Here is a 24,220-nt window from a genome sequence, read left to right as displayed (position 1 = left end):
TTTTAAAAAAAAATGGGCTCATTTTTCACAAAAACAGGGTGTGCAGGCAGTTCAGGAGACCTACAGAGTGCTCCTGGGGACTGGGGAGGGCAAAAACGCCCCCATTTTTAAGAAAAACAGGTCCATTTTTCACAAAAATGAGGGCATTTTTGCCTTCCCCCAGCCCCCAGAAGCACTCTGCAGGCCTCCCAAACCCTCTGCGTGCCCTGGTTTTTGCCCGTTTTTGCAAAAAAACGGGGCACACAGAGGGTTTGGGAGGCCTGCAAAGTGCTCCTGGCAGCCGGAGAGGGCAAAAACTTTTTTTTTCTTACTTACCGCTTTGAAATCTTGGTGCATCTTATACACCGGTGCATCTTATAGTCCAAAAAATACAGTACCTATTTTTCTGCTCTTATTCCAACCCCAAATGTTCATTCCTTATTTTGAATAATTCCCTTCCAGTTGGTTTATTTTTATTTCCATTAATCACCCATAGATGAATGGCTTTATGAATTTATTAAATAAATAAAATTCTCAGATGGAGAAAAAGGAGTATTTTTACTCCTACAGAAAGTTCATAATTTGTACAGTGCCCATATTAGCTCTTATTTTGCCCATTCCTAATTGTATTAGGTCCAATCCAAAGTTATTGATAGAAAAAGAGAACTATAATCTCATTCCCATTAACACAAAAGGCCCTAAAACATTCACCTATCCACAAAAATGGTAAACCATGAAAGACACTACTTAGAGTACAGTAGATAGAATATGAACTGCCCTTAACATAGCTAAAAACTAACCTCTGTGGATGACTCAATACTGTTTAAGCTATTTAATGAAATATTTTCCCTGACGGTTTCTTTTTAGGCTTTTCATTGAATAATGTTAGAAAATTACTGGGCAACTTCTACTTTACACTCAGCACATTTCCAGTCAGTTCCTACATCCAGATCAGGCCAGCATACATGCCACTTGGTTCAGCTACAAACATATACCTTGAAATGTATTGATTAAACAATAGCAAACTTCAGAGGAAAAAAAAAGTTAACTGGCAAAATGGGACAAAGTGCAAGGAAAAACAGGGAGAGCATAAGACATATACCAAAGGCACACTTTACACTATCTATGAAATTGTATCAGAAGGCAGAGTTTTCCGGAGTCACTGGAAATAATACAGTGAGCTTGGATAGACAAGGGAATGGTCTTTGGTTATTCCAGCTTTAACCCCTTTAAATCCATAAAAATAGCAGAATAGGTATGGAAAATAGGACACCAGAGATCCCTTATCTATTCTATACAGGGAATACATAGCCAAGAAATAATACCCAGTTAGCACAAATGAAGAGTGCAATGATCCTAACAGAGCACATCTAGGCTGCAAGTGACACATTCCATTAATCCTTTGGTTTGCTCTGGAATGCACGAGCATAAAATGTGAGCTCATTTCCTATGAGGATCAATGCAAGTGCACTCTGGAGTGTTAAAAAGCATCAGACTACCCAGGAAACTGCTCTGAAAATGTGCAAATGGCAAAAGAAAAAAAACATATTACAAGCATTCTGGCTATAGCAATTAGGAAAATGCCTGGCTTAAGTTTCCCCAAGAATTAGCTATGTATTGGTAGGATATTTTATTTTTTCTCTGCTGGACACATACTACCAACTTCCCTGCACATTCAAGATAGAGTGAAGCACCAAAGTATAAATACAAAATGAAGCCAGCAAGGGAAAAAAAGGTCAGAAACATCTGTTTAGTAATATCACTGAGTATTTTTCTTTGTTTTTCTTGAAAGAGAAAAGGAAACTATAATCAGAAACTTGCACAGCTGGCTGGAACCATTACTGCCAGCCAGCCTGCCAGCCAGCCAAAACTGACATAACAAGGCAATTGATTAACAGATTCTACAATGGTTTTGCCAACCTGATCTTACGAAAAGCCCGCTAGCCTAGATTTAAAGAACTTATGCCAACATCTGCAAACTGGGTACCATTTTATATAGTCGAGCTATACAAAGATGCTTTACAATATGCATGAGCACAAAGTACTTTTCCTTGATTCATTAAAGGAACTATGTTTTTGTAAGGTTCATACAGCTGCCTTGAAAGTGGTCTCCAAGAATCTCCACTTGCATTTGTAATTATAGCCACTTTCTTTGTTAGGAGTTCTAACAAAGATGTTTCGTGTGCATTTACACGCAATCAGAGACAGTTGTGCATAATTTTCAAATCAGTCAGTTGAATTTTTCAAAAGTTGTAGCTATTTAACATTTCAAAACTTGCTTAGATCTAACTAAAATGTGCCTTTGGAATACTTTCCAAAGCCGTAACATAAATTCCTTCCTTCAGATTTTTATTTTATTCTGACTGATTCGGAATACATGCAAAATAATGTTTCAAGTTGCTGTCACATGTCAAAATCAAACTTATACCAGGTTATTTTGTTCTGTAATCAATGGATATTCTTCAGTTCCAAAACAGGACCTTTTTTTCTTAGGTCAGCAATAAGGAATTTTGTAACCTAATTGTGCCCCAGGCTACTTTGTAGAAATTTTTAATGATATTTGATACTTCTTTGAACACATTTGATGATATGTTCAATATTTCCATGCAATAATGGCAATCAAATTTATTTTTAAAAAACTGAACAAATGTGTGGAACCTGATTGTGTCAAAAGCAGATTTTTAGTAGTTCTTCTAGTAGTGCTTCTGAACTTTAATCTTCCCTAAGAAGCAATTCCTCATCTGAGAGAAATATGAAAGCTTTTAAAACAGACAACAGAGAATGTAAAAGAATTATATGGCATCCATTATTGTTTCACCTCAGCAAACAAGAGTCTCAAAGATTCTTATCTTACACAGTTGGAAGAGATAGTTAAAGACTTATTCTTGTTATACATTAGAAACCCCACAGATTAATCATATCAAGCCTCTATAGCAGAAAAATTTAAACTGGGGCTTCTGACTCAGAACAATTCAAATAGTCTTTGAAATGTATTAAACAGACATAGTGGGAATCAGGAGAGAAAAATGGGTAATTATTGGCATATCATTTGAAATAAGAACAACAATGAAATTTTGTTTCTGAGATTCAGGCCAATGATTGACAGTTATTTACTGATAGAGAATCTATTGATCAACAGTTTTATTATTGCTATAGTTATATTAACCAGAGAGTCTTGAACTAAATAGCAAATTATTAATTTCCTAGGACATAATAAAACGGAAGGGATTTCTCAGGAAGAAAAAAAAATGGCACAAATATAATTATTACATGGTATTATAGAGCCATTGCAATCAATGAAACTGAAGAAAACTCCAGGAGTAGATAAATTTCTCACTGAGTGGCATAAAATTTTTAAGTATTTATTGGCACTTAAATTATTTGAGGATTATAATGAATCATTTATTCTTTATTTTCTTTTATTATTCTATGAGGCTTGTATTACAGTAACGCTAAAGCTCAAGAGATTTCACAATATAAGCCAAGCTATAAACTTGTTATATATCTTTGTTTAAAATGAACATTAAAATATGGACTACAACACTAAATAGAAAGCTAGAGAAAATGTACCTATTTCAATATGGATCTATAAAAATAAGAAGCACCTGTCATTGTCTCCTTGATCGATAACTGATTTTATGGATATACAGTAGTCAGAGATAAAATAGAACCAGTTGCTCTAATTTTCTTGGATGCTGAAAAGGCCTTTGATATGGTTTAGGTTGAATTTATGAAGTATGTTCTAAGAAGATATGGATTTTTTTGGGGGGAGGGGTGTTTGTTCATTTGGTATTTCCATCCAGTGACTAGCATTATTACAAATGGAGTTATTTCTCAGATTCAGTTGTGGCACCTGCAAGGATTTCCTTGTCTCATTTAATCCTTAATTTGGTTTTTGAATCACTAGCTTCCTATACTAGAGAGGCTCAAAATATTAAATGTGTTGTAGAACTCAATAAGGAATATAATTATTTTGATACATTGATGACACTATAGTTATTCTAATAATTACGTAAAGTTATTACCAACATTTTTTTGTAGTCATGCAGCAATATGGTTTATATTCTGGTTATAAATTGTAACACATCTAATTTGCTGCCTTGGAGATCTTCTATATCTATAAATTACTTAAAGAGATTAGGCCCATCACTTCCTCTCATCTCTGGGAAGAAGGCAATGGCAAACCACTACCGAAATCTTGCTAAGAGAACTGCAGGAACCTGTCCACTCAGTCACCAGGAGTCAATACTCATTTCAAATTACAACAAAAACTCTTAATAATAAAAATTCTCTAATGCAGGGGATATAGTTGTCAATATATCCTATTGATAGAAGATATAGTTATCAATATCTCCTATTTACAATTATTAGAAAGATGTAAACAAGACTTTGTTTTTGGACATTGAAAAACTGAGTTTGAAATAAAACTGTGCACCAATAATGAACATGTAATTGCTAAAATATATAATTTTTATTGAAATTTGAAATAGAAGAACAAGTGGAAAGACTGTATGATAAACAAGGCTAGGTATCTTGATAATATAGACAAACAATGTGAAATATGTGGCTGAAACAACTGAAATTTACAGTATGTTATAATTTTAAAGAGATTTTTTATAAATGATGTATCATTGGTATATGTCACCAGACAAATTGTCTAGAATGTATAATGTATAAATTTATGTTGGAAATGTGAACAAGTAGAAGGGTCATTTTAGTTTGAAATAAAACTGAAATATCTGGATTCAAGTGCATCAATTGAAAGGATTTTAAAGATTAATATACAATTGAGACCAGAGGTTTTTCTTTTGGATTGATGGGCAAACAGTTGGGGAAAATGTTATGGAGTTTTGTTTTTGTATATGTTATCTGTAGCAGGATGATTGTATGTACAAGGATAGAAAGATTCGGCATTATCCCCAACCAAGGAATGGTAGGTGAATATTAAGGAACTTGCTAAGATGGCTGACTTCTTTGAGCAGAGAAAAGACAATATCTTCATTTATTGCTGACTGGAAATCCTTTATAATATTTTGTGTGAAATGGAAACTAATGAATGTAGGACTTATGGTTTTGCACGTTAGATTATAGAAAGAAGAGAGTTATGTTGAAACCATAGAGTAAGAGGTAAACGTATAGTTGTACTTATAACTACTTAAAGAAGATCTTTGTATCTTTTTGCTTTCTTTTACCTTTTTTCCCCTTTCTTGCACCTTTAGCTATCTCTTTTTTATTTTCTTTTTCTTACTTTAGTTTGTATTAGTTTTTAATAACTTTTTACTTTACTTTTAAGTTTTTAATAAAAAAAACTTTACTAAACTTGTGTTTTAAAATAATTAAAACTCCCATTAAGTCTTTGGGGTAATATTATAAAATGAACATCATTTTATTTATGAACAAGGCATACCAAATAGGGTCCATAGAAATTGTATTATATTAATTACATTAAATGTTTCTTCTAAACATGTTCTTGCTTGTTTAATGCATGACCTTTAAATAAAATAATATTTTTCTTGAAAAAAAGTCAATAAAACATATTGTGATTGTGCTATCAGGCCTGACTTTTGATACTTTTGTATATTTTGAGAAGAATTCCAATATTTATTTCTATTAAATATTTTACATAGATAGATAAGTAATGCACAATTTTTATGGCAGGGTAAAACCTCTAGAAGAAGGTTTTGCATCTGTGGGCCAGATGCATCACATGCTGGCCACACCCACGCCTGTTTTAGTGAAGGGGGGGAAAGTCCTGATATGTCACATAACACCACTGTGATGACGTGAGTTTGACACCCCTGCTCTAGAATATCTTTGGTTTATGATGGTGGTGGCTGTAACCTATTAAACTTTCAACTAGATCATTGAGCTTTTATTTTACTAGCTTTTTTACTTAAAGCAGTGGGCAATATCATTTTTATGACTCTTATCTTAAGGCCCATCTCAGCAAGTTTTAAGGATCTAGATATGCTAAACTGGATTATTTATTTCCAGCTTTGAAAGCTGTCAAAGATTGAATGATTGCTTATGTGCGATTAAGTGGGACCATCAAGTTGGTGTAGCCTCTTAGTGACCATATAGATTTTTTCCCCTTTGTATTTTATATTCTGATATACTAATAAAATTTGAAAACAAAAAGATTTCCCCCCTTGTTTTTCAGGTCTTACAATGGTGCATTAATCACTGTAAATATATTTGGTTATTCTTTATTATTCTTTATTCTTCAATTAGTATAATTATGAATTATCTTTGTTGGTGTTGTAGTTGTTTTTGTATTTCACTATTATTTTAAAAGTGTGCATGCATAGGGAGGAAGGCATGCAGTAATCTGAAATCTGGTCAATGTAAATCTTATGTCCAGATATTGATCAGAATAAAACATTTGCATGAAGTAAATGTAAGGTTAATTCTATTTTAAAATTAGTTAAAATTTATACTTAGCAAGACTAATGGGTGTGAAAGACTTAAAAAGATATACTTAGTCTTTCACATCCATTCTCTTGGTAACATTGTGGGAGGAGTCTATAGTAGCAAAAAAAAAAAAAAAGTTGCTGTCAGAGTACTCCTGAGTCTCTTGGTTAAAAGTTTATTGGTTTATTTTTGATGATTTTCAGATATGAGCAAGTAAAATTCAGGGAAGCTCAGTTTCATAATAGCCAGTAGCAGAACTTACTCTTCCCATCCACCACCCCAATATAACTACAATTCCATGGTGAGCGTAATCCTATGACCTTTTGGATCGATGTCACCCACAATGCTGCTATGGAAGCAGGCTGATTGGGCTGCTGGAAATTGTGGTTCAGCACCATTTGGAAAGTCACAAGCATTTTACTCCTTGCGGGAAACATTAAGTAGCTGAAGATCATCAGGACAGACATCAACTGAATAGACAGTCTAACTGTCTAACTAAAGGCAACATTGTTTTCTAATATATTTTCTCAAATGTCAATACAAAGATTTCTGAGCACATAATCATGCTATTATATCAATAAATAAATGCATGCATGTCAGTGCATATATATAGTGACATCTGTGATTGTGATTACTATCCTGTTATCTTTGAAACCCAAGCACCCAAGCACCATACATGCTAATGCAAGGTATACCTATGTATTATACATATTCTAATTCATACAGCCTGTTTGTGACTTACATGCATGGTGACATAGACATATGGCTGCATTTGTTGTACTTATTGCTGACATAAATATTTGTATGAGGTACACAAAACATTCAAAAGCATGTGCTTCACAAAGCATCCTGCTGTATATGAAGCAGTCTTCCATGAAATATTAAAATAGGATATCCTCCAGAGCATTAACAAAGCTGATTCAAAGCTATCTCTAGTTGTATGTATGTTTATCCAGGCAGAGAGACTACCAGAAATGTAAAGTATCTGTGCATGTATATGCATGCATAGCCAGCAGGGACTGACTTCAAAGTAGCAGTAAAGCTACTTTAACTCTAAAGTATAGGTACTTTAAATCTCCAGCAACGTATTTTAGTTACGTTAATGTGCTTTGTAAAGCAGCCCTTCAGATACTTTGTGCAACACCTATAGTTACTCATTCAGCAGAAATTTTCCTGCATATTGTGATAGTGAACTAACTAATTTGTACTTAAAGTGGATGCTATTAGTGGCATTCTCTCCTTAAGCATATTCAGTTGGACGTTTGACCCACCTCATTTTGAAGATTCAAGGCAGCTATCAGTATTCCAAAACAAAACAGAGAAAATATTGACCTGAATATCTTTTAAAAGATTAAATATGAGGCACATACAACTCAGAAAAATCAAAAATTACTTCATACAATTATCAATGGGATTGTGCATACTTTTCTTTAATATGCAGTATTTTTTGCATGTTGTCATTTGGAGGTATGGCACATTATACCAGCCTATAGTAACTTAAAAATATTGGGAGACAGGGAACAAAGTGAAGACTCATCTACTGCTTTCAAAACTCTGAAACCAATCACAGTATGAAGATTTTTTAAAAATTTTCTTGTTGCATAGATTGGTGCTAATTTCTCCCCTCACCCTCACCCTCACCTTCCATACTCAATAGGATATTGATTTTTGCTTTAAAAACACATATACCAGAATTGGAACACAAACTGCTATAACCTTTGGATTAAAAAAAAGTATGAAAAGTCTCTTTCGGGCAAGATAACTACAAATCTCAGCATAATTTGAAAGCTATACAAAGATTTGAGAGGGATTTCACCTGTACTGGATCATTAAATTCCAAAATGGGTAGGAAATCAGAAAGTATAAGAGTAACCAAATCATCCATTATACAGTACTGGTAGATAGTTTTGAATTTGCTTAGTATAATTTCTGTTGGCTGAAATAAAGACCAGTCACTATGGTTGCATTTTTTATGTGCTTTCGAACTGCTAGGTTGGCAGAGGCTGGGATAAGTAATGGGAGCTCACCCCATTATGCAGCACTGGGATTCGAACCACTGAACTGCTGACCTTTCGATCAACAAGCTCAGCGTCTTAGCCACTGAGCCACCGCGTCCCTTGTACTGTTATATATAGGGTGTGCTTTATGCCCTTTGCTTTGCCTCTAGATGAAGTTGCCCTGCTTCTGAAGAAACAGGTCTGCAATTTGGGTGTTTTCTACCATGTTTCCCCAAAAATAAGACCCTGTCTTATATTTTTTTGAACCCCAAAATAAGAGCTTGGCCTTATTTTCAGGGAGTTCTTATTATTTTGGGGCACATGGAGCAAGATGGGGCTCCTTTTTGCCATCTTACCTGATTTCCAGCTCTGTGTTTAAATATTTTTGGGGAGGACTTATTTTCGGGGGGAGGCTTATTTTAGTGCATGTTCTCAAAAGCCCAATTGGGCTTATTATCAGGGGATGTCTTATTTTCAGGGAAACAGGGTACTTCTGTTAGATCAGGAGATGGAAGCTGTGGCCAGAAGAGCCTTTGCCCAGCTTGGGCTGATTACCAACTGCAGCCCGCTTGAAGTGAGAGGATCTGAATACAGTGCCTCATACTCTCATCACCAGTCCATTTAGATCACTGGAAGACACTCTACAAAGACCACCTGGAAGCTTTGATTGGTGCAAAATACAAAGGGGAGGGTGCTCACATACTGTAAGTTGACTATTGAACAGGTTTTTATACTGTTTTCAGGCACTGCATGGGCTTCCTATTAATTTCCGAGTGCAATTTAAAATGCTGTTATTGATCTATAAAGACCTTTGTGGTTTGGCACCTGGCTATCTGCAGGACCACATCTCCACACTAATGTCAGCCCAACAACTATGCTCATGTGAGAAGTACTGATTTCCACCATTTTCAAGAAAAGGGTGAAGCCTGGAAATTCTGCTGTTTGCTGATAAGACTGGCCTTCTGGAATGACCTCCAACTGAAGATTAATTTGTCTTCTGGAAAATATGACTTCTAGTAAAAACTAAATACAGAGTGTTTCCAGAGGATTCTGAACTTTGAAGGCAAATCTATCTATCTATCATCTAGCTAGCTAGCTAGCTAGCTAGCTATCATCTGTCTGTCTGTCTGTCTGTCTATCTATCTATCTATCTATCTATCTATCTATCTATCTATCTATCTATCTATCTATCTAGGAGGGTTATATTTATTGTATTTTTATATTTTGTTTACATATTTTTATATGTTGTTTGCCACAAACGTGATTTTGGTAGCTAACAAATTTGATAAATAATAAAAACAAAGTGGTGTTCTTTCAAATGCTTTTTCTCTGGTCTGATCATCACCTTCTCGAAATAGTACATGGTTGCTTAACAGTAAAACTGCTATCTTAGACATGCCAACATCTTTTACTCTGAATCATTGCTTTCAGCTGTGATAGATGATGGAGTTGATGACAAACATGATTCAGGACTTTCCAAGGTTATTGGTTTTAACTGAGGAAACTGTTCTGTCCATTTTCCCCAGTAAGGAGCCAGGAGACTATAAAGGCCCAAACATGATCCCAAAATCTGCAGGTGTCAGTAATCCAAATAAACATAGAGCAATTAGCAAAATTAACACAGCTTTAAGTAGCTTGGTTCACCAGATGCAGAGACATAGCAGGGTTCCATAAAATGTAAAGTTATTAGAAATTAAACCATTAATCATCTGTTCAAAGGCTTGGATGCAAAAACCGTTCGGTCTGAAATGGATGATTTTAAAAAATGGCAGGGATTTAAAGGGGACAATTCAGTTGTTCCAGGTCTGATTTTGAACCATGTTCTATAGCTTTAATTCAATTGAGAATAGGGAATAATGACCAGAATTCTTCCCTGCTCCCAGCATGTGCAACTACTGAATCCCAGCAACTCTGGAGGGCTATTTCAGATTGCCAACGTTCATCTATTTTTTTCAGATTGTTTGAATGATCTAATGCTGTAAAGAAAAGTAGCAAGCCAGATGTAAATGAAGTTAGTGGTGGGCTGCAAAGGCATCCGGATTATTGGAGATGTTAGTGGTGATTACAGGACTACTTGTTACAGAGGGGGAATAAAGGGAAATAGTAGCATTATTCCAATAATCAGGTATAGATGCAATCTTTGCATAGATATTAAACAAGTTGTGCATCAGTCCAAAAGTATCTTAGATTCATATTTTATCATTTTTCCATCTACCCCTGCATCATTATCTTTTAAATATTTTCACATAATTGATTACTTCCTTTTCACCTTATTTTTTGAAACTTACATTCATTTCAGTTTTACTCTTTCATGGATCACTATCGCACATGTATAAATCTCTATTTTTTTTCTTTTAGTTTCAAATATCATTTTCAGGTTTTTTTTTCATTCCACTCAACCTGGTAGGTGCTCCTTGTTTAGCCTTTTTCACCCAATATTTTTTTAAAAAAAATTCTATGAAAATTGTTGTGCCTTTTTTATCTTATTCACTTTTACTATATTGTTCGCAACTTTCAGGGATTTTTTTCCCTCTAAAACATCCCCCATGTTCCCCCATATTTCAGTAATTCATTTCTAAAAAAAAAAAACTTTCATCACTTTTTAAGCCATATTCTATCATAAACAGCCAACTCTTTCCTTCCCCACCTCAATTAAATCTTATCCCAATATTCCTGTTAAATTCTTCTTCGCCATCACTCTTGTTGATTTGACTGCTGTTATTGCAACTGCAAATCTTCTGTGAAGCAGGTTTCACTAAGGAACACACTTTATTACATTATATACATTAGTCATCTAATGTCATCTACAGAGAAATCAGCCAGCCCAATGAGTCCCTTTATAGCATACCCCATTCCATTTGCTCTCATTTTCAGAACAGTCAACATTTTCTGGTCAAACAGAAATTTCTGTCTTCTTGGAATGCTTTAGTGGGTTTTTCTTCAACATTATTATATTTTTGCAAAACTTAAGGTTTCTCTAAGATTGTCAGCATCCTTTCCTCTTACATGTGGAAGATTCATTCAGCTGTATGAGGACAGGCTAAGTTTGCCAATGTTATATACAGTGTGATATTCAATAGTAATAAAAAAAGATGAGTGGCAGACAAAGAAGTTATTTAACAAAGAATACAAAGCAAGATAATGCTGTTGATTTGAAACATTTACCTCCTTCAGACAACCCATGAAGTTATTGCTGATAGGAGATCCAGGTAAATCAGCTGTACTGGGACTTCCACCAACATAGAAGAAATCATCTGAGCCAAGCATAGTATAATCCTCTTGTGTGTAGCCAGTAGTGGTGAGGATTCCATCCACAGAGATTGTCACCTGTTTGAAGGATGCAATGGACAAAACAAAAACAAAAAAAGGAAAAGAAAAACAAAATTCCCAGCAATGACCTTACGGTTCTTAAAAGAGCAAGTCCTCTCCCTATTTTTATAAAACTTTTAGGATAGGTTTTGCTGATCTTTGTTGATTCATTGCAGCTCAGTTCCATTTTCTGGTCTGCTTTTTGTCCCTCCACTCCAAGTCCTTAATCACCTGCTAGTTCAACTTTGCTACTGCCAAAAAGATAAGCTATTCTACCTGCCATCGATGGCTTCCATTTAATAAGGCCAGAAAATGGAGCAACTGGTGGACAGGAGTGCTTATCTGAGCTGATAGTATGATTGATTAGCCATTATTGGTAGTGATTATTGTTAGTTATGACTGTTAGCAAAGACACTAATGATGAAGTTGATATATTTGATTTTGCTTCTTTGTATTTATTTGGCTCACAGCACACAAATGAACATGCATTCAGGGAAGGGAGGAAGGAAAGGGATCTCACTTTCAATACATTATGGAATGAACATGCTATGTGCCTACGAAGACATCCACCACCACCCAGTACTGCAACTTAAAAAGGAAAAAAAAAAGTACAAAAATTTTAAAAACTCAGGATTAAAAAAAAGATGAAAGAAAGAAGTCAACCATACATCAGCAAAAATGAAAAATATAAAGTGAATTTGAAAACAAGAGAAAAAAATTGGCAAACGTGCTCACACTCTGTACTTCAGCACACCCATGCCACTGTTTTTCAAAATCCGGACGGACAAAGTATCCTGAGAGAGAGAGTTTTTTTCACACTTGCATGCATTCCTTAAAAAAAGCAAAAAATGAAACTATAAACTATAAAAGGAGAAAAACAAAGCTTAAATGAAAGGAAGACTAAATTTTAAAAATCTAAAAATAGTCCAAACCCCATAATTCATGGAGGTCAATGGAAAACAGAAGTGGGAGGGCAGGAAAGGAAGGTTGTGAAAATGATATATGTATGTGATTTAAAAGTTAGATTAGTGGCTTGGTGGACAGATGGGTAGAGATAGCTGCAGTATGGAGTTTGGGAAAGGAGGTGGGGATTAACCAGACATAGACATGCCATGCAGCGTATATATTGCCCTGAACCAAACAACTGGCTGAGCTTCTGTTGGTTATGGCTGGTGGAGTTTCAAAAAGACAGAGAAAGAATATGTGTGGAGGCTGGCCCGATGAAGAGGTTAAGATGGAGTGAGAAAAAAAGAGGGAAGTTTGGCCCAATTTTGCCTACAACTGTTATTAGAATCAAAAAAAAAAAAATGAAGGGGGAAAGACTGGGCTCACAACAACAAACTGTAGGCCCTGACATGGTAGCTGAGTTAAAAACCTTCAGAAAAACAGAAAAAGAAAAAAAAAAGTCTCACCTCCCCAAATTAAAAAAAGGGGGGAAAACTAAAGAAAAGAAAGAAAAGGGATTAGCAAAATATTGACAAAAATAGAATTAAAAAATCTTTTTAAATAGATAAAGTGAAGAAGCCAGCAAAAGAGATAATTAAATCCCATTTCCAGAACTATTGTATTTATTTTCCTTTGTTTTTGTCTTACGGAAAATATATAAAAATACAAATAGGAAGAAAAGGTAACTATAGCAAAATCAAAAGAAAAAGAAGAAGAAGGGGAAGGTAAGTTTAAAGCGGAAGAAAAATAGGGGATGGGAGATGGAGAGGGAAAGGAAGATAACACACGGCAAACCCAAAAAAAAAGAGACAATAAGAATGATATCTACCAGACAATGTAGTTTGTTTACCATAGCGTGTCCAATGCCTGAGTGCTTTGCGGAAAAGGGGGAAGAAAGGAAATTAAAAAATTGTGAACAGAACGATTGTTAATTAAAATAACCAAAAGCAAAGATGAGTCGTTAGGGTGTTAGTACATTAGTCGGTTAGTAAAAATGACACATTGCATGAATGGTCTAGTGTTAGTTTTTCAAAAAAAGGCATGGGGTGCCCGACACACACAGAGTGAAAAAGAGGACAGCATGAGCAGGACTGTCTGGGATCCATGCCATAGAGATTGTTAGAAGGAAGGGAGCTGCCTGCCCTTCTCATTCTTATGCTATTAGTTACCCATCCCATTCTCAGAAACAAGGGATATTTCCTCTAAAACCCAAGTAGAATTTGAAGGATACAAACAATACTTACTTTTCAAGTGAAAATCAAATATGTATTCACCCTCTGTATTTCTCCACCCACATAAATAATGACAAACCATCATGAGTGATTTTAACCATTCCGTCCCACTTCCCAATCCATTTCAACCTCCTTTTAGAGTTCCATTCAATACTACTCTCTGGTATAGCTTAGATATTCTAATCAACTCAACCTATCTCTTGAGTATAGACAGTTGCTTGACAATTCCTTTGCACTCACCAGTTCCCAGAGTTATTTTTTTCCTTTACGGTAGTTGAACTTTTAGAAAAGACATACAGAATATAAAAGTCCAGACTAACAGAGACAACATGTAGCTCACCTGCAATATTCAGGAAAGTGGGGAGAAGTTTCCCTAATTGAAGGAGGCATGAAGATTGCTTGCATCAGGTATTTTGGATTGAATGGAAAAAGGTTGACAGAATTTAATATGTCATTTGAGGAAAGAGAAGACTTGTCTTTCTTACCCATGGATAGTTTTATAACTGATTTCCAAACTGCCAAGTTTGGTGATATTTATTTGTTTGAGAGATTTCAAAGAAAGGTTTAATTAGTAGTGTTTAGAGATGTTACCAACATGGGGAAACATAGGGAAACAGTTGATAACTGAGTTTTTAGTTCTTCTAGTTTCCAATGGGTGCTGGAATCCTTTGATTATGCAAACTTGAAGACAAGTATTTTTTTTTTCTGAAACAGCAAAACTAAGGAAAATGTAATGTGTACATTCACCTCATCAAATATATTTTACAGTTTTCATTGTGTTTTATCATTTTCATAGTATTTCAATAGTCTGGTAAACTTATTTGAGTAGAGCTGCAAAAGGACCAAAAAAAATAAGTTAATATTTGCAGCCAGTCTCAAATTTATTGGGAAAAAATGCTGCAGTCCTTTAATTGCAAAATTAAGTTCCACATGGTTTTAAGCGATTGTGGGTTGGATGAGATTGGGCCAATCAGGTTGTTCTGTTCAATCTCCTGCTCAGATACATTTAGATTTTACAATTTCAAAGAAATTTGTCTTTGTTTCATATTTATTTATACTATTTTATTATATTTTACTATTTGAAGTTAATAATATAAATATAGCATCCTTAAATAACATTTTGATGAAAAGGAAAAAGCAGGACAATAACAGTTATTGGTAGGCTGTGTTCTCTTTTGATAGCAATAGCATTTAGACTTATATACCGCTTCACAGGGCTTTATAGCCCTCTCTAAGCAGTTTTACAGAGTCAGCATATTGCCCCCAACAATCTGGGTCCTCATTTTACCAATCTCGGAAGGATGGAAGGCTGAGTCAACCTTGAGCTTGGTGAGATTCGAACTGCCAAATTGCAGGCAGCCAGTTGTCAGCAGACATAGCCTGTAATACTGCTCATGTATGTGGTGTTGTTGTTTTAAATTGTCACTGTGGAGTTTGATGGCTTCAAAATCAAATCAAATTAATAAAATATTTAACAGAAAAATATTGCAGCAGCAATGTAAGTCCTATTTTCATATTCTTTTATTTTTAATCATGAAAATTAATATTTTAATAAGCCTTTCATCACATGCTGGAAAACATGATTGAGAAGCATAGCACATAGAATTTGTACCATTTCCTTTGTTTTATATTTATTATTTGGATCTGCATATTTAAATGTATCTACAAGAAAAACAATATTACCAACCTTTTTCTGAAAGTGCTGGTGAAAAATATTGACACTTTCCAATTCTACCATTAAAAAGGTTTACATAAACAAACATTTTTGTTAAAATAAACATACGGGAAATTTACTGGGGCACAAACTACTTTGAATTAAGTTAATGTACAGTGATTTCTCTATGCAATAAAATGTTATTTTTTATATATAGCACATCCTTTTTTAAAAAAAATGCATGTTTTTTTTAAAAAAATGAATGTATAGCTGTTCTTTTATAAGTTTATGGTGTCACGTTATAGGTGTCAAAAATAACAAATTTGAATTATAATTTTAAGACACAAACATGTATGCCTGCTTACAGAAAACCTGCATTAGTTTTTTAATTGAAATGATAATTCTAATGTGCTCCATGAAGCATTTCTTGATAGAGAAAAAATGGAATGCTGTTGTCCAACCAAAAAATGTTATTTCATTCTGTTATACGTGTTCATTGTCTGAATATATAAGAAAGCAAAAACAAATATCTATTTTTAAAAAACTGCTGTAAATTCTATATTGCCTCAACCGCTGTCTGTATTTTGAACAGGCAGCTGGGTTATAGTTAAAAATATTAGTTTTACTTTGGATTTTGCCCATCATTTAATGAAATTCTCTCCTATTTACAGAAAAATAATACACCATTAACTAAAATGGTTATTAAATTGAAAGAATTTCAAAGAACAACCATTATAAAAATGTAAGTTTGTAGTGAGTAAAAATATATGTGCATGAAACATGGATAAAATGAATCAAAAGTTATAGTTTAAAATTATATTTTGAGGATGACCATTTCCAGACAATGAGAAAGTTTAAATGAAATAAAATAATTAGTTCAAGGAAAATAATTTCTGCCTTCAGATGTAGCGCTGTAGTCCGATGCTCCTTTAACCAGAGTTTGGCCTGATACCATACTATTGTAATGATTATGTAACTATACCAATATTTAGAAATTAAACATTTGATTCCCTGGAACAAAATGACACAAATGCAATTTAAAAAAAAAACTCGAAAATATCTATGGGCAAATTAAATTAAACTGCTCTGACTGAAACTAACTTTAAAAATATAGCAAAGAACACTTTGAAGTTATAATGAGGCTTACTAATCAAAACATATAGGAAAAAGGAAATATAGAAAAGCAGTATTGTTGGTGTTCCCCAAGATGCAAAATTAAGTATTCTGGTTTTAAAGATATCTCAAAATAGGCAAAGAGTTCTTAGTATCTACCTACCTACAATAATGGATCAAAAGGTATACTGAAGTGTGATTTTCCAGTTGGAAAACTAAGGAAAACTGTGAGAGAGCTAATTTTGTGAACCTCTAAATAAAGTAAATAAACAAACAAACAAACAAACAAATAAATGACTGTGAAATCAGAAAGGCTAAATTAAATAAAATAAAACTAAAGTCTTTGAATTGTGGCACCAGAAAAAAAACCTTATAATACTTTGGACTGAATGAAGTAATAATTTTATATTAGAAGAAATAAAACCAGAGGCAAAAGTCACTGGAGAAGGTCATGATACTTGGGAGAAAAAAATAAAATAATAATAATAAAGGACAGCAAAAGCAAGGTTGCTAAATACTATTTCTGTTATTACAAATGTGAGCTTGCAAGAATTTATAGAAGCAATTACTCACAGACAATCCTAGTTAAATGTTGAATAATTTAAGACTTGGAAGTCACGCAATGACTGAACAGCAACAAATTAGACTTAGAATGCCTGGAATATTCAAATATATGCAACGTTTACAGTTTTGTTTGCTGTCACCAATGCTTTGGTCAGCTCTTGTTTGGACTCATAAAGTTCAGCTAATCCAGAATGTAATAGCTCAAGCAGTGAATTTGCCCACTATGCTTCTGAGTGCAATTCATGATGGTTGTCACCTTTAAATCCCTACAAGGCTCAGGATCTGACCATTTGTAGAACTGCTAATTTAAATGGCTTTTGCCAATCTCTTAAAAATTAAGAGAAGTCCCTTCCAGATCCTGGCCCTAAGAAGTGCCATCTTCAGTAACTATGTGGTTGGGCCATCTTCATTACTGCTCTCCTTAAGCAGAATAGAATTTCTGTGAAAGACAGATTGGCTCCAATTCTTATGGCCTTTGAAAAAATAAGCCATTCTCTAAAAAGACTACTGATATGAGAACACTATGGAAATTCAGTTATTTGGGGGGGGGGGATTGGCTAAATTTGGAGGGGAGAGAACAGAGAAAAAGATGTTCCTACAGCTTGACAGTGATTGTTAACGTCCTTAAACATACATGGATTATTCTTTTCTATTATTATAGAAATTCCTTAAGTCAGTTTTTCCATCCCATAAAAGCATAAAATGATTGGTTTTAATATGCATATGTGCAAGTAAAATAAATATGCAATGCTTTGCTTAAATCAAGAAGTGTTTGAACATAAAAAGTTAAAATATCTATTTGAAATAATGATGGGTGACAAACTACACAACATTTACCAATCAGTAAGAACTAAAAGGGGGGTATGTACAATAGAACATTTATTTGTCATGCTGTAAATGGACCCAAGTGACTTAATATATTTCACCAGCTTTCAGAAGGAAGGTTATTTATATTCATCTGTATCTATTAAAAGCTTGTGTATATTTTAGGAGGGAGGGAAGAGTTTGATACTTTAAGTCTGGGTATCTATGTAAAAATATTACCGTGTTTCCCTGCAAATAAGACCCTGTCTTATATTTTTTTTGAACCCTGAAATAAGTGCTTGGCCTTATTTTCGGGGATGTCTTATTATTTTGGGGTGCATGGAGCAAGGCGGGGCTCCTCTTGCCATCTTACCTGATTTCCAGCTCTGTCTCCCTAACCCTAACCAGAGGAAATGGCGCGGACCAGCTGTGCATGCGGTTAAATATTTTTGGGGAGGGCTTATTTTAGCACATGCGCTCAAAAGCCCAGTTGGGCTTATTATCAGGGGATGTCTTATTTTAGGGGCAACAGGGTATCAAATAGAGCTGTGTGTTTAAAGAAGTAATAAATGGAGTTAAAATATTATAAAATATTAATAAAATATTAATAATAATAAAGGTATGGGGAAGGGGATCTTCAAAGAAGCGCTCCTCCTCTATGTAGTCATCACAGGGAAAGATGGATAGAGACAAAGGCAGTAGTAGCATAGCTTCATAATGAAAATCAAAGCAAAGAAATAAGGAGATCTGGAAAAAGTATGGCCAGTATCAGGACCATAAGGTTAAAATAAGCACCTCACATACAGAAGAAAAATAGAGAGAAACAGAAGAAACAAAGACTATTATCAGCCCAATCCACTTAAAAATCCACCCGCACAAACTCTCTTGAAATGATCTTGCTCAGATATCATTCTCGGGTATGTGCAGCAATGCAGTTTGTCATTCATCACAAAAGGTTTGTGCAAAAGAAAGTCCAAGTGAATCAGGCCCATTACAGAATTAAAGTAATGATATTATGGAAATGGTTAAATCAATTACTAGGACATAAAGGAGAAAAAGAAAGTGGATAAAGCTGCTGCAGAAAATTCTTTCCATTCCTACTGTAATTAAATGCAACAAGAATATTACTGATAAGATTGAAATGTAATTAAGGAAATAAGAAAAAACAGAAAGGAAAAGAAGGGGGGAAGTGCAAAGGAAAAGTGAGATAAAAATGAAGTTAAGTCACAAAATATAGTGTTAAAATAACACTATAAATAAAATAATAAATAAAATAATAATTGGAGATGGGGAAAAGGTAGAAAATTATCAAGTGGTAATGAAGTTATTGCAATGAGGCCAAGTTATAGTAAATGAATGAGCACTTGTTTTCCCTCAAGTTACTAGAAGTGTTAGATGCTCCTCCCACTCCAAATAGATATACATCTTTCAACTTCCTTCTAGCTACTAATTTACTATTTTGTTTATTCACTACAACAGAACTTTACCACAGTTCTCTTCCTTTCCTCATTACCTGCCGCAGGTTGCGAGTCACTTTTACGTTGTGCCATTGGTTGTCATTAAATTTGCCACTGACTGGCTCCACAATGGCTTCAAAGGCTCCAGATCCCAAGTTAATGATCAGTGAGACGGCGCCATCTTTCAGAGCCAGGTTGACATAATCAGCCGACTTGCCCGTGTGCAGGATTAGGCCGTTGCGCTGCCATGTCTTGAAGGACAGTGTGATTTCATCACTGCTGCTTTGAATGGGGTTCTGGGACAGGTCATAGCACAGGTATTCGGAGCCACGGAAAGTGGCTACATTCTCGTCTCTTGCTGCAGAAAGACAAAAAAAAATGCAGGAGACTGGTCAGCTTTGTTTCATGAAGAAATAATATTCACTTTGCTTCACTGAAACAGATATTCATGAATCATGGTTATTTTTGTTCTTGCTTTGCATTTATTTACATTGCTAATATATTCAAAACAGGGATAAGGCACTTAGTGCAACCATAAGCTTGTACTGCCTCTGGACAAATATTACTTCTTAGAGCACAGGAATGTGATATAGTCTGATATAGTCTGATATAGTCATCAACATTTATATCAAACCTTCCAATCAGGTAACATTTTTAGTCTCAGAGCACAGTTTAAAGCTTTATTTTCCTGGCTTATTCAAAAGAGGAGTATAACTTCAGAAGACAGATTAGATTTAGGAATGAAACTGATAGACTATATGGGAAACACCAGACCCAAAAGATTAGAGTATCTTTTTACTTGATTTAGGGAGATACAGTAAATGAATATAGTACATAAAATTGAGCAAATGGAAGTATGAGCAATTATTTGAATTAATCAAACAAAACTTTCAAAAAATTAACATGCAATGAACTCAAACCATCAGAGGCAAATATGTGGGTCTAACATCTATTTTAGCAGCTTATTTAAAATTCTTCTAATTTCCTTTCTTTCATGATCATTAGCTCTTTATTTCATCATATGTAATGTATTGCATAAAAGTGGGCAATTTTCAATCTTATTGTAAAGTTGGCACCATTTATAATATCCAATAATTATTTCACTGATTTTGGCAAATTGCTCATTTAAATTTACTGATAACTAAAGATCAATTATCTTGACAGATTTGTTTCTGGTTTTCATTCATTGACAAAACAGCATAAAGAAACCCATACTATATACAATAAATATAAGCTATTATCTGGAGTTACATCAGTCCTTTGAAAAAGGTACCTCAGAAAAGAGAAAGCAAATATAAATGTATACATTGCTAAAACAATGACTGTTCCAGATTCTCAAAACTGTATGTATTTATTTATTTATTCAATTTCTATAGCCGCCCAACTCATTATGGGCAATTTACAATTCTAAAATTATAAAACAATTTAAGAAACATTAAATCACTAAAACATCCACAAAATAAATAAGTACACTGAGCCCAAGGGAGGGGTCAAACATGTCACCAGTCTCAAGTCCCTTCGTTCCCACAAGAGATCTGATTCAAGCCCACCTTGTATTCCATTGACTCTTATCAAGCGCCAATTTGCTTTGGACATTAGTAGTTCAGATTATTGTAGAGAGTGTAAATTTGCAATAATATTCATTTGCACTGCCTGGATTTTCTGATTTCTCAGGCCTGACATGCAAACAGCATTTGTGACGATTAATTGACTAATAGTAAAATCAAGTAATGGGGCCCTTAAGACATTCAAAGCTTCAGGTACATAGCTATGTTTTTAAAACTTTGTGAAAAGGTAACAGGGTTAGGCCATGTGTAACGATGATCCTCCCAGTCCAGAAATTGGAGTAATTGGAGGTCTACTCAAAGTTGTGCAAGGCTCTCCAAACTATAGATGCCACTTTCTCTTCAAGCAGGAGCTTGATTATGAACTGGATCTGTTTGGGCTAGTGCCATCACATCCAGAATTAGAGATGGAAGAACTTTATCTTCAGAAGGTCTAAATACTCATAGCCAGTCCATATTGCTAATATTAAGTCAGAGCCCATTTTGCCCCAAACAACCTCCAGACACTGGAATAGGACAACCATAGCATCACTCAAAGGGCCTGGAGTACAGATATAAATTGGTTGTGCTCAGAAGGAGGCCACTCATCATATTCTGTCAACAATGTTGGATCCAAAGTAGGTTAATTGCAATCAGGCTCTTTTCAGCTGAAAGGTATGGGATTTTAATAAGCTATGATAAGTTATCTCAACTCTATGGGACAGATAATAAAAAGGGTGTTAAAATAGTTGTGAACCATTAGCTAAAACAGATTCCCTAGGCACATTTTATAAGAGGCAACACCTAAACTGTTTGGTTGGTATAATGGTCAGAAAACTTTATTTGGATAAGAAACAATGATTTGTTTTTTAAAATAATCAGCTTTTTTTTTAAAAAAAAAGTCTGCCTCTGTGAGCTGGGTTTGGGGATGATATAGTTATAATGGTTTTGATTCTCTTTTGAAAATTAATGGAGTGGAGAACTTCCATTTGATTCTAAGGCATTTCCACAGTGATTTTTCACATACCACTTTTGTTTGTATGTGTACACACACACACACACACACACACACACACACACACACACACACACGAACTATGCAGGAACACTTGGCAAAATAATAGACAATTTAGTCCTGGGAAAGGAAATGGTATGAACAAAAATCAAAATAATCATGCCTTTTTGTTCCAATTTGTTTGGAATTTGGTGGGGCAGAGGGCAAATCTGGAGAGCTTTTGAAATTGTGTTATCATATCCTACAACAAATAGAGTAAGACAATAATAGCATTCCTATAATCTCTCTAGTGTCTCTTTTCTAACCTGGCCTATCCTGAAGTGATTGCAAGTATACCAGTGTGCTGGTACCCAGGTCTATTTCTCAGTATATTATGAATCAGCTGAGAATGTTAAGGTGCTAAATACAGGAAGCAAACTGTGGCATTTCTATTGTTGAACTATAATTCCCAACATCTCTCACTATTGGCCATGCTTTTTAGGGATGGTAAGAATTGTATTACAGCAACATCTCATGTCTGCAAGCCAAATGCTACAAAAAGTCAACATTCTTGAGAGTGTTTCCCGAGATCTTTAGATATTGATACATCACTTTTGGGAAAAAAATGCTCTATACACTGTTGGAAACTTGATCCGATAGTTTGAGCTGACTTTAAATTCCACAAATTGTTTATTTGTTTTGGTAGTGGTGATAAAATGGTGTGATAATTATATAAAAGTAAAGATAATTATTTCAGTAGCATAGCCCTAAGCTTTATTATAACGTCTGGAGCAGCAATAAAATATCGCACATCAATATCCTCTAAACTTTGGTAAAGTCATAGTTAATAAAGACTGAATTACACTTCATGCAACCTTAACATCCCTCAGCAACAAGGAGTATAAAGGCCTGTATTAGCATGTAACAATTGTCTCAGAACAATTGCTGACAACAATTGTATTTCCATGGCAACCAAGGTTAAAAGTTTTATAGTGCTATTTCTGCAACAGAAATTTCTGGTTGCTGCACTTTCTTTTGATCTAAAGAAAAGGAATGTATAACTATGGTCAGACGTGCACTCTATATATCTACAGAGACATCTGATCAAATAGTTGGATTCTGAGGTCAGTGTTAAATGGAGTCACAATGGTTAAGCTATATCACCTCAATAAAGAATTTCTGAGGCATTTAAGAAACTGGGGTCAGAGAAAGCAAATGTAAATTCAATGTAAATTATATTTATAGGGTCATTACTTCAAGTCATTTGTATAGAATTTAAATAAGTCATTCAATGCAACTAATAATATGAAAGCTCATTTATTAATTTTAATAATAATCCAGGGAAATTCTCACTCCAGAGACAATACTATGCAAAGCATTCCAAAGGTCATTTTCAAAACATTTTATGCTTCATAATGCACACTTCCTAAAACTATTAAAGGAACTTTTTAAGGTTGACATGACCAGTCCAAAGGCTTTCCCTGACTGAATCTGTGATGTGCATGCCAAATCTTCTGGAGAATATGGCTGCTTGAACATTCCAGTAAGGTATGCTTTGTCCAACTTGTTTAGTTTATTTATTAGACTTCTTTAGCTAAAATAATAGCCAAATATTTTGTGAAACATTCCTTTTTAATGCTTTATATCTAAATTTAATATTTTGATATTAATATATCTATTAAGTGTATTTCAAAACATACACTATAAAAGATATTTCACATTCCTATGTAGAGAGTAGAGTAGAGTAGAGTAGAGTAGAGTAGAGTAGAGTAGAGTAGAGTAGAGTAGAGTAGAATATTCTTTATTGGCCAAGTGTGATTGGGTACACAAGAAATTTGTCTCGGGTACATAAGTTCTTAGTCTACATATAAATATAAATCATAAATCATAGGATCTCCTTCTAGCAGACATGAATTGAATTGTGCTGTTAGCATCCAACCACCAATTGCTATTTCATTGAAATGGTTTCATTCATTTTTTCCATAAAAAATTTACCATAAGGATGTTTAAATTGGCCGTTATGACAAACAAGCATTTCCCATCTAAAGAGAGGGAAATTGGACAAAGTGGCTAAGTGGAAAATGAGAAGAGACAAAATTATCTGGTCAGGAAACAATGTAGCTCACAGAGGTGTTCACAAGCAGGGTCAAACAAAAAGAATATTCCAATGCAAACTCCCTGCCAACATGATGCAAGCTCTTCTCTTTTTGTACATGT

General features: G+C 34.4%; 1 protein-coding gene across 25 annotated transcripts in view; it reads right to left on the bottom strand.

Moving 5' to 3' along the window:
• The window catches only part of NRXN3 (neurexin 3), a 1,226,878-nt gene that overhangs the window by 914,291 nt on the left and 288,367 nt on the right, over positions 1 to 24,220 (bottom strand). For 5 of the 25 annotated variants that reach the window (XM_070931453.1, XM_070931464.1, XM_070931468.1 and 2 more), the window contains 3 exons: positions 19,522 to 19,819; positions 13,492 to 13,515; positions 11,553 to 11,714 (listed from right to left, as the gene is read on the bottom strand). In XM_070931453.1, coding sequence (XP_070787554.1) covers positions 11,553 to 11,714; positions 13,492 to 13,515; positions 19,522 to 19,819 — 484 coding nt within the window. Of the gene's footprint in view, positions 1 to 11,552; positions 11,715 to 13,470; positions 13,516 to 19,521; positions 19,824 to 24,220 lie in introns of those variants that run through there. The other 20 variants (XM_070931457.1, XM_070931458.1, XM_070931470.1 and 17 more) reach the window with 9 other exon arrangements.

Source organism: Pituophis catenifer, unplaced genomic scaffold, assembly GCF_029215685.1.
Source record: "Pituophis catenifer annectens isolate HBS135680 unplaced genomic scaffold, rPitCat1.0.hap2 SCAF_1, whole genome shotgun sequence".
In the NCBI taxonomy this organism is placed as follows: domain Eukaryota; kingdom Metazoa; phylum Chordata; class Lepidosauria; order Squamata; family Colubridae; genus Pituophis; species Pituophis catenifer.
This window is presented reverse-complemented; position numbering and strand designations above follow the sequence as displayed.